Below are 16,972 nucleotides of genomic sequence, written 5' to 3'. Positions count from 1 at the left end.
GCCATTGTGTAGACTATTTTAATGAAAGAGGTCTTATTAAATAGTTACAAAAATCGTGCTATTCTTGAAATACAGCAAGATTGGATTTTTTCTATCATGAAAAAAATTAGCTTTAGCACATTATACATCACAGCCTCAAGATTTCATTTGCTCCACCTCTCTCTATATGAAGGCAATTGTACTCACAGGGTTTGACTTCATCTCCATAAGGTTGTCCAAAATGCGTGTGACTGGCAGATTCTGTAAAACATAATGTGAAACTGATGGAATGCTGAAAAGCTTACTAAGAACTATTCCCAGGCACCTCATTACTTATGGAAGAGGTTACAGAACATCTGAAATACTATTTTAAACAGTTTTCCTCACATGCTTTATAAAGGTTAAGCTTATTTATTATCACCTAAATTACTTTTCTGTAAAAAAAGGCAAATATCTGAGGTGCATAATGCCAGGGGATAAAGATAAGACATAAAGTGCAAAAAAAGTGTGAAGACAGAAACAGAGCTGTGTTTAGGTATTACCAACATATGCAGATGTGATCAAATATGCATTCTTATAAAAAATATGTTGCAGTTAAGGAAAGACTTTTAAAGCTGATGCTGATAATTGTGTGATTCTAAAAAAGAACTAATGTTGTCAAAGAAATGGGTAAAAAAAGCAACCCTGGCAACAAATTTTTGGATGACCTGCAAAGGAATAAACTGTGGTGAAATTCAAGATTACTGTTCCTTATTTAACACAGGAAATGTCAGCTGGGACAGAAGACCTGAATATTAAGGAGTTAAAACAACTTCAATTATAATAAACTGAGGGTGAGTTTACATAGCAACAGGATTGGAAATGAGTCTTGTTGACAGAATGTATCAAAAGAGGACATTCCAAAGGGTGATCTACGTATTACACTGGAAAACTGATGTGAATCCCTGAATTACTGAAGGAAAAATAAAAAGTTAGCTTTAATAGAAATGCCACAGACCTACATTAGGCTTAAAAATATGAGGAAGAAAGGCTTCCCATGTGGCTAACATAAAATACCTGGAGAAGAAATTAAAAGCCAGAAAGGCACATCCTGAAAACAAAGGAAATTGGTCTTTTGCTTCCTCAGAATGCAAAACAATGCAAGCCATTTTGTACAGAAAAACATTAACTCTTTAAAGCCACACATTTAAAGAAATGACAAAATGTTTAATGCAAGGAGAGGATGAAGTCTCCTGGAGACTATACTTGTTCTCTATTATAAATAACAGTTTATCTGAAGAGTTCTCATTTAACACACAGGCAAGCTGCATGTTTAAATTTTCCTCAGTCATATTTCATGATATACCACTGAGTTGTAACTCTGCAATGCAGCTTATCGTTCTAGTCACAGTGAAATTCCTGCAGAATTAACTTCATTAACTGCCCTACAAATCTGCGACCCCAGTTTTAAACTTTTCTGTGACAGCTGATACCTTTCATGGATAAATTATGTGTATAACAGCCTGAATAAACAAACAATGACAATGATAAGATTAAGTAGGTCAAAAGGACAAACCTTTAGTTTTCATTTTATTTAGTTCTAATAAGTTGTATTTCTAATTTGAATTCTGACTCTTCAACTGAATTATAATATAACAAATTATCTTTTTTTTTCAGAAATCCTGATGTGAGAATACTACAGAATTAAGATTTTAAACTGTAAATAAATATTTATTTATTGCCATCTAATGAAATTACATATTGGGAAAATAATGTATCCTCTGTAAGAAGGAGGAACCCCAATTCAACATACCAGCTGCAAGTTATACAACCAGTTTCTTTTTTTTGTTGTTGCTGTTTGGTTTCTTTGGGGGGATGTATATTTTCAGGCAAGTTATGCTCAGAAATATTTTACAAAGTTAAGTGAATATTTAAAGGAGAACATGTCATTATAAACATATTTGTATTTTCATGCACATTACAAGATTATGGTTGTATACATTACACTCACATGGGAAAAAAGTAATGTCTGAATTGTAAATAAACAGAGAACTAACACTTTCAGCCTTTTAATCACTTTGAAATAGATTAACTTAATGAATGTAGTTCTAAGTAAAGATACAGATAGGTATATTTTTTTGGTTACTGTTTGTTGTTTGATGGTCTAGTCCACTTTAAGTATTCCACAGCTGTTCTTTTTATAATGCTGAAATCAGTCTTAATTGCTACAAAGAGGTCTTCAAAGAAAATGTGAATTATTCATTACTTATTTGATATCTGGAAGTTACAAAGGGTAACTTCCAGATATCAAATAAGTTATGAATAGTTACAATCTATCCATTAGCAGAGATTTATGTTTACTTTTTTCACTGTACAATGGATTTTATTAATATGACAAAGGTACTGAAATTAGTTTTTCCAAATGTTCACAATACTCATGATAGACTTTATAATTGTTATTTTAAACTCACTTGTTGCTTCAGTACCAAGTTCTTCACTCCTTCCATTACAAACTGTGATCCCGTATTCATAACACGTGAAAACAGACTGAAAAAACAAAATAAAGATGATGTATAAGATCTTTTTGGTTTTTATTGGTATTCTTAAGCTTTATACTGACATCCAATTCCCAATGAAGTCAATAGGACCTAAGTAATTCAGTTTGTCATAAAATATATTCTTCATATCACTTCATATTCTTCATTCATGGCAATCAAGTGTATGGAAATACACTCGTAATCTAACAGATAGATCCTCACCTATCAATGGGAGCTTTGGATTTAATCCACTGAACAGTTTATTTTACAACTTCAGTAATGTAAGGATTTGAGTGCTCCTTTCAAGTGGGTATCCTAATGACCAAGGTTAACAGAGATGCTGAGCATCTCCAACAAACCAAAGAGCAATTTTCCCAAGTGAACCAGCACCCGAATTCTCTCTAACCATACTGAGCCACAGATTCCTTACAACTGTGACAGGGCATTGCTGAAAGTAAAGCTGGTAATGAGGACTGAAATCCTCTGAAGAATGGAAAGATCCCAGTCCTATATTCTGTACTGGATATATGTAACCTTAGCACAGTAATTTTTTTCTTGTTTCTTGAAATAAATAACTACACCTTTCAACAAGCAGTCAGACACCCAGTCCAGGACATTCCAGTGTATTCTTGCCTCCCCAACAGTCTCTAAACCCAAGAGAAAAATTATTTTGAATAGACAGGACTGTTTTTATCTTCTGTCACTGACCACTTAAGGCTCAAAGTGATAGCTGTCACAGATCCAGTTCCTGCTGCTGAATTCCTCTCCTGTGAGAGTGCATTTAATCTGCAGGTGCAGAGGGCACTGCATGAAGACAGTTTGTGAATTTAGTCACAGATCCTTTTCTTTTCCTCCCTGTGTGTACTGTACACTGTTAAGGGGAGATGAGTGCTTGTAACTGTCACTTAAAAAATTTTACAAATGGGGAGATGTTTTGTTCTGGGCCCTGTATAACACTAAGTACACTTTCAGCACTACTAAAATAGGATAAAAGAACCCAATGGCTTACAAAAAATTAACCAAAAGCATACCCCAGAGGTTTAGGTGTAGCGTTTCCATAGCTGGTCGGAGCTGAAGCCATCTTAGTGAAAGCTCTGTGAAAGCAGGGATAGAAATCAAATATTTATCTAAGGCACACACTTCTGTAGAATGTTCCACTCTAGTCATCTGAAAGTGAAAAAACTTCTGCATTTTGAACTTTTTCAGGAAGTAACTATTTATTTATTATATGCATCCCTCTTGCCTACAAAGGCAAAAGGAATTAGATTTTATAATTAAAGTATTTCATTTAAATACCATGTAAAACTGCAATAACTGATATCCAACATGACTCCTTGGTATGAACTAAAAAAAACTCTGGAGTCTGAACTAGCACAACTTTTCAATTAATTCAATAAGTTATTTCTGTCCTGGATCATTAAGGGCACTACCACATGTCATGTTCTATAGTGTTCTGGCACTACTGGAGCTTAGTTTTAAAATAAGATTTGCATGTATTACCATAACAATGACAGTAAAAACTTACACCAAATGAATATTTAGGATAATTTACAATTTAAGAGAAGTAACACATAATTCCTGAACACAATGCAGTTAACATCATACAGAAGAAAAAAAAATTTACTTACTTCCATTGTTTTATGTAGCTCAAAGGAGCAAGATTACAACCTGCATCCATCAATGCTTTCTTATACTGCTCCAAGTCAACCTGAAATCATTAAGTGGAGAATTATAAAAGGTTGAAGTTACTCTTAACCCCATGTACTAAGACAAGATATCCTTATCTAAATATTAAATAAGCAGTGCAAAGTTATAGCAATGACCCAAGTTAAAAAGTAATTTTGAATCTTAACCCCATTTCCTACCAGGTATGGAAATGCAACTTGAAATTAAATTTGCCATGAGCAGATCCCATTAAACTGAACAGTGTTTGTGGAATTAAATCCTGTGGACTTTCAGATATGGAAGAGTCTTTATACTAGCACCAACAGAATGCTGGTTTCTGTACAACATCAAAACAGTAAATAATAAACAAAGAGGAGCTAATATACATGAATACAAACACTTTCTATTTGCCTAACCAAACATTTTTTCCATCAGATAATGTTTCTACAGTGTAAGAATTTTCCTTGAAATTAATCATCCTAAGTTCAAAAGAAATATGAAGAAATTGTTTCCTGGATTATTCAGATATTGGCAGATTTCTCCTTCATTCACCTGCTACTCAACTGACTCAATCATTCTTGAAGATATGAAGTGAAATGAGTCATATCTTCGTTTTGCTTTACCTATATCTTTGAGCAGTGGAGCAGAGTAATAGAAAGCATGCTAAGATGTGTCCTGCAGTAACTCTGATCTAAATATGTCACAATATAATATTCCTTCTTACTAGTCATTCATATTCTTTGAAATGGTGGCTAAAGCTTTGTGAGCAGATTTTCTGGCAATAAGACAAAATTTATTTAAAGTTTGAGAATTTCCTGGGCATTTTGTACTTCCCTTTGCAAAGAAACAGAAATGTCTACTCAGTGCTGAAATGAAAATCCTTTGTGGTAGAATCTGCTGTTGGAAGCTGTAAAGAACATAGGTACCTCTGAAGGTGCCTGAGCTGAGCTTATGTAATAGATGAGAAATAATCGCAGTTTGTCTTCAGGAGTTCCTGCTACAATAAGAAAGAAAAAAAAAAGAATTATAAACTACAATTGTAACTATGCTGCTACATTAACTGCTCTTCAGTAGCCATAGATATGTACATGCAGATCTTTAGTTATAACAATAAATGTTATTGATAACCAGGGCCTTCTTCAATGTGTAAAATGGTAGAAAGACATACAACAATTTTATTAAGAGTTGGGTTAGATGTGTTCATTCTTCTGCAAGTTCTACACTTCCCCTTTTTGTCTGTAGTAAATATTATTCTTCATATAACATACTTAATAAATTAAGTAGAGAAATTATGACTTATTTTATGGGGAGACTGCAAAAGTTATCTGGAAGTAGCTCCATGAAAAAGCAGAATAAAGAAAAATCATAGAAGTAAAAGCCACAGCATATTATTTTTTAGCTCTACAACTTGCTTACACAGCTCTATGGTTCACTGTACTGAAATAACTGACAACTTCAAAAGCACTTCTATGAACCTCTGGTCAGGAAAAAAAAACCCTGAACTTCCAACTTGCCTTCAGAAAGAATTTCATCTCCTAAATCCTCTTTTGTTGGAGAAAACCACTTCCCATTCGTGGGAAGCATTATTCATATGCAATCAAAATTCATCACTCCAGATCAAAAGGTTGGTGTAGCCATTACTTAGACTATAAACTATTACATCAGATTTTGATCACTGTCTTTTTTATTTTTCTAGATGGGAATCACTGTTAGTAAAAACAATAGCTTCAAATGAAGTTTTCAGAAGAACAACTTCTCAAAACAAACATTTCAAATTAAAATTCATTATAAAAGCCTGATACTTTCAGTACAATATTTTACAAGACTGCACTTTCTTGTACTTGTGGGTAAGAAATGACTTTTTTTCCCCTATTTTTCTTTTTCTGTATTGTTTGTTTTGGGTTGTTTTTCCCTACTATGGAATGTGGATTATGTCAGCAGGAGACCATCTGACCTAATCTGCAACTTTTATTTATAAGTGAGCATATATTTAGTCTGGCAGAAGTTAAGAGTAAGCGCTGTCATAATGAGCATTTATGACATGGGACAATCTTCTCAAAGTAGGTTTTACTAACCTTTACCAAATACAAGTAAGTCAGAAGATCAAGAACTGAAGAAACTTTGTATTATCAAAACCAAAAGCCAGCTTTCTAGGTAGAGATCCACCTGGAATTCACTTGGGCAAAAAAAGCTGTCATAAGCAGCTGTAAGACTCAGGTCAACTGCCTGACAAATATTCACTACTATTCTAGACTTATGATCTGTGACAGCACAGAGAGGCAAACTGCTCAACATTCTAAAGAAAACCTAACTCGGCAAACCTAGAATGGACCAATTTTATATTCAATTGAAAAACCAGCAGGCAGCCCTTAGCTCCCATTTTATCCCTACTCCAGGGTATGGTAATACCACTCAAGTGGGAGGCAGCAAATAGTCCTGAGTGGTGGATGAGAACAACACAGCAAAAAATGGGAGGCTGAATTCTGCAGCTGTTAAGTGGTCACATCTAAGTGCTTTCATCAAGAGCTCTGCAGATCCCATTGTCCACAAGAGAAATATCCCCACACATAATGCCAATAAATATTCCAACAGAAGCCCAGGAAGACTTGATGTATTATTCCTTAAAAATGTTTTCTGATGGTATTTCTCAGTGAATCACACAATATGAGGCTGGACAGTTTAACAAGACATCATGCCTGGAAATAATCACTGAGATTTAACTTAAATCTTTTTCTTGCATAAACTTAAACCTAGACAATGCATATAAAATGCTAACATAACACTGTGAGAACATGAATACTTAGCTAATGAAGAAAAACTCTAGCTTGTGAATCTAATCTTTCTCTTGTGTAAAACCCAGGAACCTTGCCAATAGGAATGTTGGTAAGATACATCAGGCTTGGAAAACAATTTGCTCTACACTGAACTCTAAAAAGGCATAGAAAATGTGGATTCAAGTAAAAAGTAATTGTATTGGTGCTTAATAAAAGTACAGATTGTACATATTCTTATTAACTTCAAATAAAAAATGAATGCATGTACTGAATTACAGATTGATGCCTGACATTAGATTTTCTGAAAGCTTATTAAATTGACCCATTGCGAGATCTTTAAAATTTTAGCTCAGATTTCTACCAACTGTGCACTATTTCTCCTACTGCCCTTTGATTATATAGCATGGACACTACTAAAAGATTTTTGTAGAATGTCAGCAGGATGTATAAATACCCCTTCTATAAATATGAAACATTATACAAACTCCAAGCAGGCATTAAGCTCAGTATGTAGCTGTATGACTACACACATAATCATGTAGTAACAAAACATTTTCTTGAACAGCATACTGGAAAATGAGCAGGAACCCTGGGTCTCTAAATTCTTGACGTTTGCCAACATAATTGCCAGTATGCAGACAACTCAGAGATCTCAATTTAAGTTTTACAATTTTGCTCTGCACGTTATTTTCTTCCAGCCAACTGGTATCAGATCATGCTGAAATCTGTCAGAGGGTTATGACACACATCAAGCTGTGACAGACTGAAAGAAGAATTGATGCTGGAATAATAGAAAAAGCTGAGAAGTCATTTGGGTCAGCCTTTCAGAAAAAGATCCCCAGTGACTCCTGCTAACAGAGAACCCGAGCACCCCTGGTGTGCAATGTTCTGATATGTATGACCCATATCTGACACAGAAGCTGGGATGCATTGCTTGTGCTCTTACATGATCAAAACAGACATGGCACAGCTGAATCAGCACATGCAAAGCTTCAGGTGAGTCCCAGTGAACTGGCCAATTCATATCTTGTGTCCCTTCTCTCCACTTGTCCCATTCATCTCTTTCCTCACACGAGCAGGAGCTATCTACATTACAGTCCCTTGGTCTGATCAAATTCTATGATGTTTTCATTGTGTTCATGAGGTATCTATATGTTAAAAACATGAGGTATGTATATGTTATAAAACATGCAGGAGGATTTTAAAGAATTGGCATTGTTCAGACCACAGAATGTCATGCTACATTACTAAATACTGGAAAAGCACAAAAAAAATATATTGACCTTCAAAAATAAGGGGTTAGGATAGGATTTTAGTAGAGCTGCAGAAGTAGCTAACATTTTGGACATTACTCAACTGAAGCATTAAACTCTCTAGACTGCTACTGAAGATCAATCAAAAGCTGTTTTCTTTACAAATCTTGCACAGGTTGCTCTCTACCAACCCTGAAATCCAAGCAGGTATAGATTTATTGGATAGCTTAACAAATTTTATACCAAGTTTAGATTTAAAGTACTCACCATCTGGGTCAGAAATCATGTCCAGAAGAGATTTATCCAGAGTGGATTTGCTCATTATTTTTTCCTCATATTCAAAATACACATCCAGCTTTCGACTCTGTTTAAGAGTAAGTGTTAGGGTTAGCATCTAAAATTGTGAAAGAATATTTGTTTTCTCTTTCAAGAGGTATGTAGGTTAAGTTAGAAATACATTTTTTAAATTTTTATTTTTAAATAAATTATCACCAAAAGTAACTATTGCTTGCATCATAATCTGCTTTTATTAACTCTCAGAAAGTTGATGTGTATTTAATTATCATACTGAAAGTGAAAAAGCAAGTTAAGCAAGGGGTGTCTGCTGTGAATATTGAACTGGAAGAGAAGCTTTGTTTTCTAAGGCTTTGCCACAGCTGAAAACTACATGCCATCATACACACTGCCAAGGAAAAAATAATGGTCAAGTGAATATTATGTTCAATTTATTCTGAACCTCCAGGCTCTCAGACCACAAGACAATTATTCAATGCAGATAAATATGGGAAATTCCTTTATACATTAAGGCATCATCCTGAATGTTGGCAACTGCCAGCTTGGGCTGCTACAGAAATACTACCTCAGATCAAAGGTTTGCTACAATTCACTCACACCAGAGATGGAGAAGTTTATAATTAGATTATCTTGTTAACACTGGAAAAGAAGTCTCTCATTATACAATGACACATCTGGATTTTGTGAAAATCCTTTTAGGGAGGATGGCACAGGGACTATACAAAATTATTGAGGAAAAAGCTTTATGGAAGACATCACATGGCCATGCAAGCAATGACTGCACTGCAGCACATCTGCACAAACAGAAAAGCTTTGCACTTATTGATCGTGATCTTACAAGCTAAAAATAGAAAAATGCACCCCAGAACTTATTTTATAACATTCCATTACAATGCAGATCATTAGGTGTGTATGAACATTAAAATGTAGCATCACACCCAAGGTGACAGCTACTCAGCTTACAAGACCTTAGTATTTGGGAACTAACTAAATCCTGGTGTTTGAACACATTCAGCCAGGTATTGGCTCCAGCAGGAGACTGGCAGAGTGGATCTCCACCCTGCTGCTTTGGAAGTGTGTCAGGTGCACACCTCTGCTGCTGTGAGACTGAAATGATATTGCCAGAGTGAGCAAGAGTCACTTCACATTTCTTGGGTTAAATTATTCGAGAAATTTGGCCTGATAATGCCAAAGCATTTAAAACTGCTATGGCATATTTTATTCAGTGCAGTAGTACTTGCAATGATAGGACATAAAAACTTTAGAAGCCTGGTTTTCACATATTCCTGAATTCTACTAAAATTATTTCTGAGATCACAAATAAAAAAATTAATCTCAAAAAAGTTATTTTACCACCTCTTCAAAAAAAAAGGTACTTCTCTAGTAGAAGGCTATCAGGATATTTCACTTTCTGAGTACTGTAAGTTCCTCAAAAAAGAGCTAAAGAAGAGAAAGCAAAGTAAAAAAGATATGAATTACAAGAATATTTTTACATTGAAAGCATTTGGTGATTATCTTATGATGCAGGTTGCTATACAATGCTTCCATTTCTCAGTCCCTACTCACTAAACTCCTTGAGAAGAGCAGTTACTTGCAAAGCAACAACTTAATTTAAAGCTTTTGTGGATGCTTGCAATTACAGCTAATAAAGTAAATTACCATGAAGAGCACTCAGCCATGACCCCTGTTACTTTTAGGGGCAGAAGAATGTCTTCTGTTGATTGTTATAGTGACTATGACTACATGGAAGGGGCATGAAATGAAGAAAAAAAAAAGGACTAGAGCTTCTTTCAAGCTATATTTACCTTGAGTTTATATTAAGAGAGTAGTATGAAGTCTGAATAGAACCCAGCTACCAGCCTTTTCCCAAGCCTTACATCACATGCAATTTGGTATCTGGTAAACCATGTAAGACCTCAATGCTACAGTGCCTTGGAGATTTTCTGTGTTACAGTTTCCTTAAATCTCTCTATAGACATAAAGCAATTGCAAAGAAACTAGTACAATTTTTAAGTATTTCCATCACATTCACTTCTTTTTGTATTTCATCTACATTAGTATCTTGTTATGTGAGGCTAAATTCAATGTTTTTAAGTTTAAAATATTTTTCCCTGACAAAAGGCATCCAATAAAAAAGAGATTGTCTTGAAATGTGGAAACTTTATCTTATAAACTTAAATATATTACTGTTGAATTTGGCAAAGCCCATATTATCTTAGCTGGTGATCTGTTTACGAGAAATTTATGCAGATGGCAAGTAAAAATGTACAAAATAAAAAGATTCACTTTTTTCTCTGTATTTGTTTACAGATCAACTTCTAAATAAAATTTTGTAATTCAAACATCAGTTACTTTCAATTTTAAGAACAGATTGAAAATTGTTAACTTACTTGGAGCACAGGCTGGGTAAAATTCTTCTCAGCCACGTGCAACTTCATGACTGCTTGACTATGGCTGCTGAACAAAACAGATTACCAGCAGCAAAGAAAATTCACTGGTTGCATATATGTGTTATACTTTGAGCCTAAACTGAAACATTAATGATAAATGTACACTCATTCTCTTCAAAAATTTTGCAGAATTACTTCTGAAGTCTGAACTCAGCAGTCCTTGGTGGAAAACCCCCAAACTGAAAATCCCAAAACTTCAGGTCCATGTTTTTTTTTTCTATCCACTGTCTATTTTTTTCTTTTCTATCCACACTAGGGACATCAGAGCTAAGCAGCAATGTAAAACTTTTGAGACTCTGTCTGATGTGACAAACTGAAGAGATGGATCAATATGGTAAGCCTATTCATCTGCTTCTTCACTAGATAACTAATGAAAGTTACTAGCAAAGATCTAATTAGAGCAATACTTTTCTTATACTGGTTTGCTAGGAATTGGGTGGACACCTAATCAAATTTCATATGGGTTACTGAATAGCCTTAAACACAACTAGTTACCTTTTGATAGATATCCCAGATCTGCCACATCAATGAGACAGTTCTCGAAGAGCCAACTTGTCTAAGAGGTGCTGATAAGAAGCAGATGTCCCATTTAATTTAAATAAGTGCAATTTTGCTCACTCAATGGCAAACTCACAGACAAGCCAAGAGGAAAAGCTGGGGAATAGGAGCTAAACAATCCTGTAGATTCAATAAAAAACACAGCAAAGAATATGTTCTTATGGGTGCCAAACTGGCAAGCAATGTGAAGTAAATCAATAATAGTAAAAAAAAAAATAAAATAAAGATGCATTTACTTTTACAGTTATTCCTTTTCTGCCTCCTGCTCTTGACTTTCTATTATGACATCTTGTTCCACACCAATCTCATTCAAGAGATCTTTCTGGCTGCCCTTTCAGAAACAGGATCCTACATTGCAGTTAAAGTGCCACACTTCAGCTTGCTTTTTTAAAAAAATATATTTGTGAAAATAGGTTGTTTGTAAGCCAAAACTTATTTTAGGGAAAATTACTGAAGTGCATGGGAAAGTCTATTTGAGCACTGTACTCCAAAATGAACACAAAATTCCTTCTTTTTAAAGTCAGTAAGTGGAGGCAGGACCCATTAAAATCTCTTAGAGGGTAATTTTTGTAGAGACTTGCTGGAAGCTCTTTTATCCTCTTTTCACTAAGAAAGTTCTTAATTTTAGAGAGAGAGAATATGCAGAAGAGAGAAGACATTTTCTAAGAAACTATCTGAGGTCTTTTTCAAAAATGCTGACAGAGAAAGACCAGAAATAGCTGTGTCCAGAATGAGGGAGGCTGGCCAGGTAATTATAGTGTGCTGCTGTGGAGAGGAAGAGAAACTCTGGAAGAAGGCTGGGAGTGGCAGACACAGGCAATTCCTTTTCACTGAACTGCACAGAATCAAGATTGGAAGGTCACTGCAACCAAACCCAGAAAAAGCTGTAGTTACTAGAAGGTTAATGAATTATCAGCTCTGAACCACAGAAGAACAGCCTGGACCACTATGACCTACATATTTCACAGACACATACCATTTCACATGGTGTAAGACCAAAATGTAACCTTATTTAAAACAGAGTACTTAAAACAGTGGAATTCCTTTAAAAACATGAATTTGAAAACTTGAAAGGCTATTGTCAATCCCAATTAACAGGATCCCAATTAAGAGATCATTCAGAGTATCAGACTTTGAGATCAAGCAGAAGTAGAGATATATAAAAAAACCATGTAGGAATTAAAAAAACCCAACAAACTAAACCAAATACAAGTAATTTAAGACAGACAACAATACATATAAAAATCTACCACTTAAATTCACATCTGTAGAATTCTAGAAAGAGATTATTTAATCTACTCCCCCAACCATCATTTTAGAAACATGTATGTGTGCATCTTTTTATATTCATGATTTAACATAAATCAGTAATTCTATTCATATTAGAATGACATGCAAAGAGAAGCATTACTTGAAACTTTAAAGCAGCTACACAGGCAACTCTAGCTCTAAATCTGTTATCTGTTTGGTCCAGACCTTTAGTGACCAGCTTCAGCAGAGGAAAAACCAATAAATGCAAAACAAGGATGCATTTGTTCTAAGCACTGACAATAAATACTTGATGGTTTGCTTCATGAAAAAGTGATGCATACTTTCCATTATTTCACTAAATCTTAAGCCAAAAAACTGTCAGGACCCGTAAGTACGTGATTAATTTCTGGTTTCCTCTTGCTGTGTCTTAGAAAATGATCCAAGGGAATGTGGAAAGCAGCTGTAAACTGAACATTAAAGTACAACCACAAGAAAAATTAAGTTCACTTAGTAGATCCAAAGCAGGTTTCGTTGCATTCTTCACATAGAACCTTATATATTTAGTGAAGAAAAATGTTCAAATAATTAATATAGTAAAACCCCATAATGGATAATGCAAATAGTCTGTTTTAAAGTATGAATGCACTTCCTGATTATTTTAGAAGTGAAAATATAGTAACCTGAAGAAGAGCATGGCACCCCACTAGCTCCTCATGACCTTAGCACTTACTTGCAAAAAAAAATTCAGCCTTATCCTAATCTGGTTTCATTATGTAACTTTGCATAAAACCTATTAATCACTGAGTCAATGTCTCATCAGAATTTCTTTTGAAAGTACTGGATGAGACACTGCCCTTTTTGAGAGTATTTTTGAGGAATCCATTAGGTAGCATAACGTCCTGTCTACTAAAATTACACAGCTCATGATTGAAAGATACTTTTTCTAACACTGGAGGGTGAAAAGAGAGGAGAGAATGATCAGGAGAAAGCAGCTGGAATAAACTTTACATTGATTCAGTTAAAAGGCTTTGCCATAAGCATATTTCAATAGAAAAAACGCATCCGTCTGCATTAGTTTAAGACAAGTTTCCTAAATATCTGGAGATAAACTGATGCTTTTTAAATCAAAAGAAAAGATGAATGGAGATGTACATATAAATATATTGAAGAAACTGCATGGCCATTTGTCTCACAATTTTCTTTGACATTTATACAATAAGAAGGTGAAGAGCCTGAGTGCTTTGCAGTACCAGAATTAAGAATTGTGGAGGAATGGACCACCACTCCTAGGGCACTCCCTAATAGCAGCCTCAGCCTCCCTATCAGAGCAGCAAGCCAAAGGCTGGCTAAGTGCCCAGATAAGGCAATTCCTTCCACCTCTGGGTAATCAAGTGCATTGCTATCATTTAATACATCTGACTCCAGCTCACTGCCAATAGGATACTGGAAAGCCAAACTGATGTTACTTCCATTCTACATCTTGCTCTGAAACTTGTTTTCCAACCAACAAATCATATATAGAATACTACTGGTCTAGGCCTGCCATTATCATGCCAGTATCTTTCCTGGAAAAGTGAATTTACAGTCAAGGCATCAAAATATTAATATTGTTAACTTCAATTTTTTTCAGTGGTAATAAAGTACTGCTTTTAAACTGTCAGATATGAAAATTGACATACCTAATAGTGTACTAGCCCCTACAGTAATGAGCTAAGCACAGACACTTACCTCTTCTCCAACTTTATAAATAGGTAAAATGAATTTATTAATTTAATTGCAGAATTAATCCTTTGTTCATATGGTGCACTTTAAAAAAATCAGTAGCAATAATAACTGAGGACAGATCTTACATTCTTTACAAATGCTAAAGCTAGCTTCAAAAACACATTGCCTTCCAAGAATTTTAAGTAGCTTGGGGTAAAACTCTCTAATTACTGATTTTCAGTGAGACTTGGTGTTTGAAACACCTTCCAAAACTGAAAAGAATGTCAGCATTTCTGAAAGCCTCATCTACAATTTCTGTTTTCATGCTGTGAAAACAAATCCATTTTCCAAGTTATCCTAGCAGTAACCAGGGCCTTCACTTGACACGAATGCCTCTTGTAAGGTCTCTGACAAAAGCAGCAGACTTAAAACAGGAAAGACAAACCCCCTTGGGAAGATCTTAAATTACACACAAGACATCTAACACAGACCCTGCTGGAAAGAGCACTTCAGTAAGTTGCACCATTATTGCCACATCTCTGGGTATGAGTTTTGCTGGTGAGCAGTCAACAGTGCCCTTCTGACAAACACATACAGAACAGAAGATTGCACAGACTGAAGTCATGAACTGCCATGATACATCTCTAAAATAAACAAAACACCATAAACTTACCATCATACACTTATTTTATGAAAGACTTCAACCCACAATAACAGCTGTGGCCACCATTAAAAAAATGAGAATATACTAGTAAATTCTGATAAGCAAAGAACTGGTGTTCTTTGCTTTCCATGCAGAGGCATTCAAAATTCATTCTCTCTCACCCTTCAACACTAAGTAATGCTACACAGTGAATTCTGAAAAAGTAGCACCACTGAGAAGGCTCATTAACTTATCTCCACTGCCTCAAATATATTCCTTAAGTTAAAGAGTACTACTGACAGAAAAGTCAAGTTAGAGAGCAATTGTACCTTTATGTGCTCCAAAACGGCTGTTGCAACATTTGTATGAAGATCAATGAGCCTCTTCTTTTCCAGAAGTTCTGGAAGAGAGCTGGAGAGATTAAATACAAACTAACCTGCTGATTTGCACTGTTAGTTGAATTGTGTAGTGTATACAGTAGGCACTAAAACATTTACAGAATAATAGAACAGTCTGGGTTGGAAAGCTATTTAAAAGCTATTTAAAATCTAGAATTACAGAATAGGGTTGGAACTAAAAAAATGACAACATTAAGATGTAATGATTCTCATAACCATACCTGAAGAAGGGAATTTTAAATTTTTTTTTAATGAAAGAATGCAGAGGTTGGGGATTTTGGTGGAACAGTGCAAGCAAATCTATGATGCACTTAGATTACTTGTCTTTGCTGAGGAAAGACTCCAAAGTCAAACACACTGTGGAAGTTACATATGCAAGCACTGGTTTAGGACACTGCATTTAACTTTATCAGAATTATAAAGCATTTAAACTATATTACAGACCTGAACAGCCTCCATTGAAAGATATTTATTTCAAAGAATACTGAAAGTACAATAACAAAAAAAACCTAGAAATGGTTCACAGACAATTAAACAACAATAATGCATTACTGACTACTTACCTGACAGCTGAAGTCAGCTTAGCTGTATTATCTGAAAGCATACTTATTGCTCCTTCATCCTCCCCTTCAATGCCCTGGGTTTTGAGGAAGGGTTTGAAAAGAGGAATAAAAATAGTCATAATAAATACAAATATCATGCATGCAGATAAAGTCAATACATTTAGAAATTATTTTCTCATAATGGTATTAATGTCCAGATTGTGTTTTTCAGTTAGTATGGAAGTTATATAATTGCAACACCAATGAACAAGAAATTGAAACCTCACATGAAATATGGTACTTCTAGTCCTACTTTTAAGATCATACCATGCCTAAAATTCAGCATGCAATGTACATTTTTGTCCATGGGATGGTGAGGGTGGGCTAGGCATCTCTACAAGCCCTATCATGTGTTTTATTACATAAAACACATACAGGTGATAAAACTTACCATGATACTTTTAAGTCTTTTGACTTCATCTTCTTGGGCTCTGTAAGATTCCAGTTCTTGCTGAACAGACTCGGCCACCTCTGGAAAAGGACTAATGCAATAGTCTGCATTAAGCTCAGTTAAACCAACAAACTGAAATACTAGAACCAGACAATAAAAACCTTTTTGGAAATAACAATACACAAATCATGCAGCAGAATCAAATCAGTGAAAATAATGACATCTTGACATAATGTAGGTTTACTTAAACTTTCTAATATATATTCACTGCTTTCCATAATTTTATGTAGTTTTGGTAAGAGCAATTTTGAGCTCCATAACAAGGAAATAACAGACAATTATCATGGACAATGAATACTGGCAAAGATCATTCCTTATGTGGTGGTTTCACCCTGATTGCATGCCAGCTGCTCACCAAGTGACTCTATCACTTCTCTCCTCAGCAAGAGAGAGGAGAAAGCAAGGTAGAAAAACCCCTAAAGTCATGGGTTGGC

General features: G+C 35.0%; 1 protein-coding gene across 1 annotated transcript in view; it reads right to left on the bottom strand.

Annotated features, from left to right (window-relative positions):
• SCFD1 (sec1 family domain containing 1) overlaps window positions 1-16,972 on the bottom strand; it is a 50,033-nt gene that overhangs the window by 12,931 nt on the left and 20,130 nt on the right. Inside the window, exons 12-20 of the mRNA XM_030240018.2 lie at window positions 16,479-16,569; window positions 16,049-16,122; window positions 15,417-15,498; window positions 8,455-8,551; window positions 5,087-5,157; window positions 4,124-4,203; window positions 3,527-3,589; window positions 2,430-2,505; window positions 187-240 (exon numbers count right to left, since the gene is read on the bottom strand). Of these exons, the coding sequence (XP_030095878.2) occupies window positions 187-240; window positions 2,430-2,505; window positions 3,527-3,589; window positions 4,124-4,203; window positions 5,087-5,157; window positions 8,455-8,551; window positions 15,417-15,498; window positions 16,049-16,122; window positions 16,479-16,569 (688 nt within the window). The remainder of the gene's footprint in view (window positions 1-186; window positions 241-2,429; window positions 2,506-3,526; window positions 3,590-4,123; window positions 4,204-5,086; window positions 5,158-8,454; window positions 8,552-15,416; window positions 15,499-16,048; window positions 16,123-16,478; window positions 16,570-16,972) is intronic.

Source organism: Serinus canaria, chromosome 5, assembly GCF_022539315.1.
Source record: "Serinus canaria isolate serCan28SL12 chromosome 5, serCan2020, whole genome shotgun sequence".
In the NCBI taxonomy this organism is placed as follows: domain Eukaryota; kingdom Metazoa; phylum Chordata; class Aves; order Passeriformes; family Fringillidae; genus Serinus; species Serinus canaria.
The sequence above is the reverse complement of the archived record's forward strand: the minus strand, read 5'-3'. Positions and strand labels throughout refer to the sequence as shown.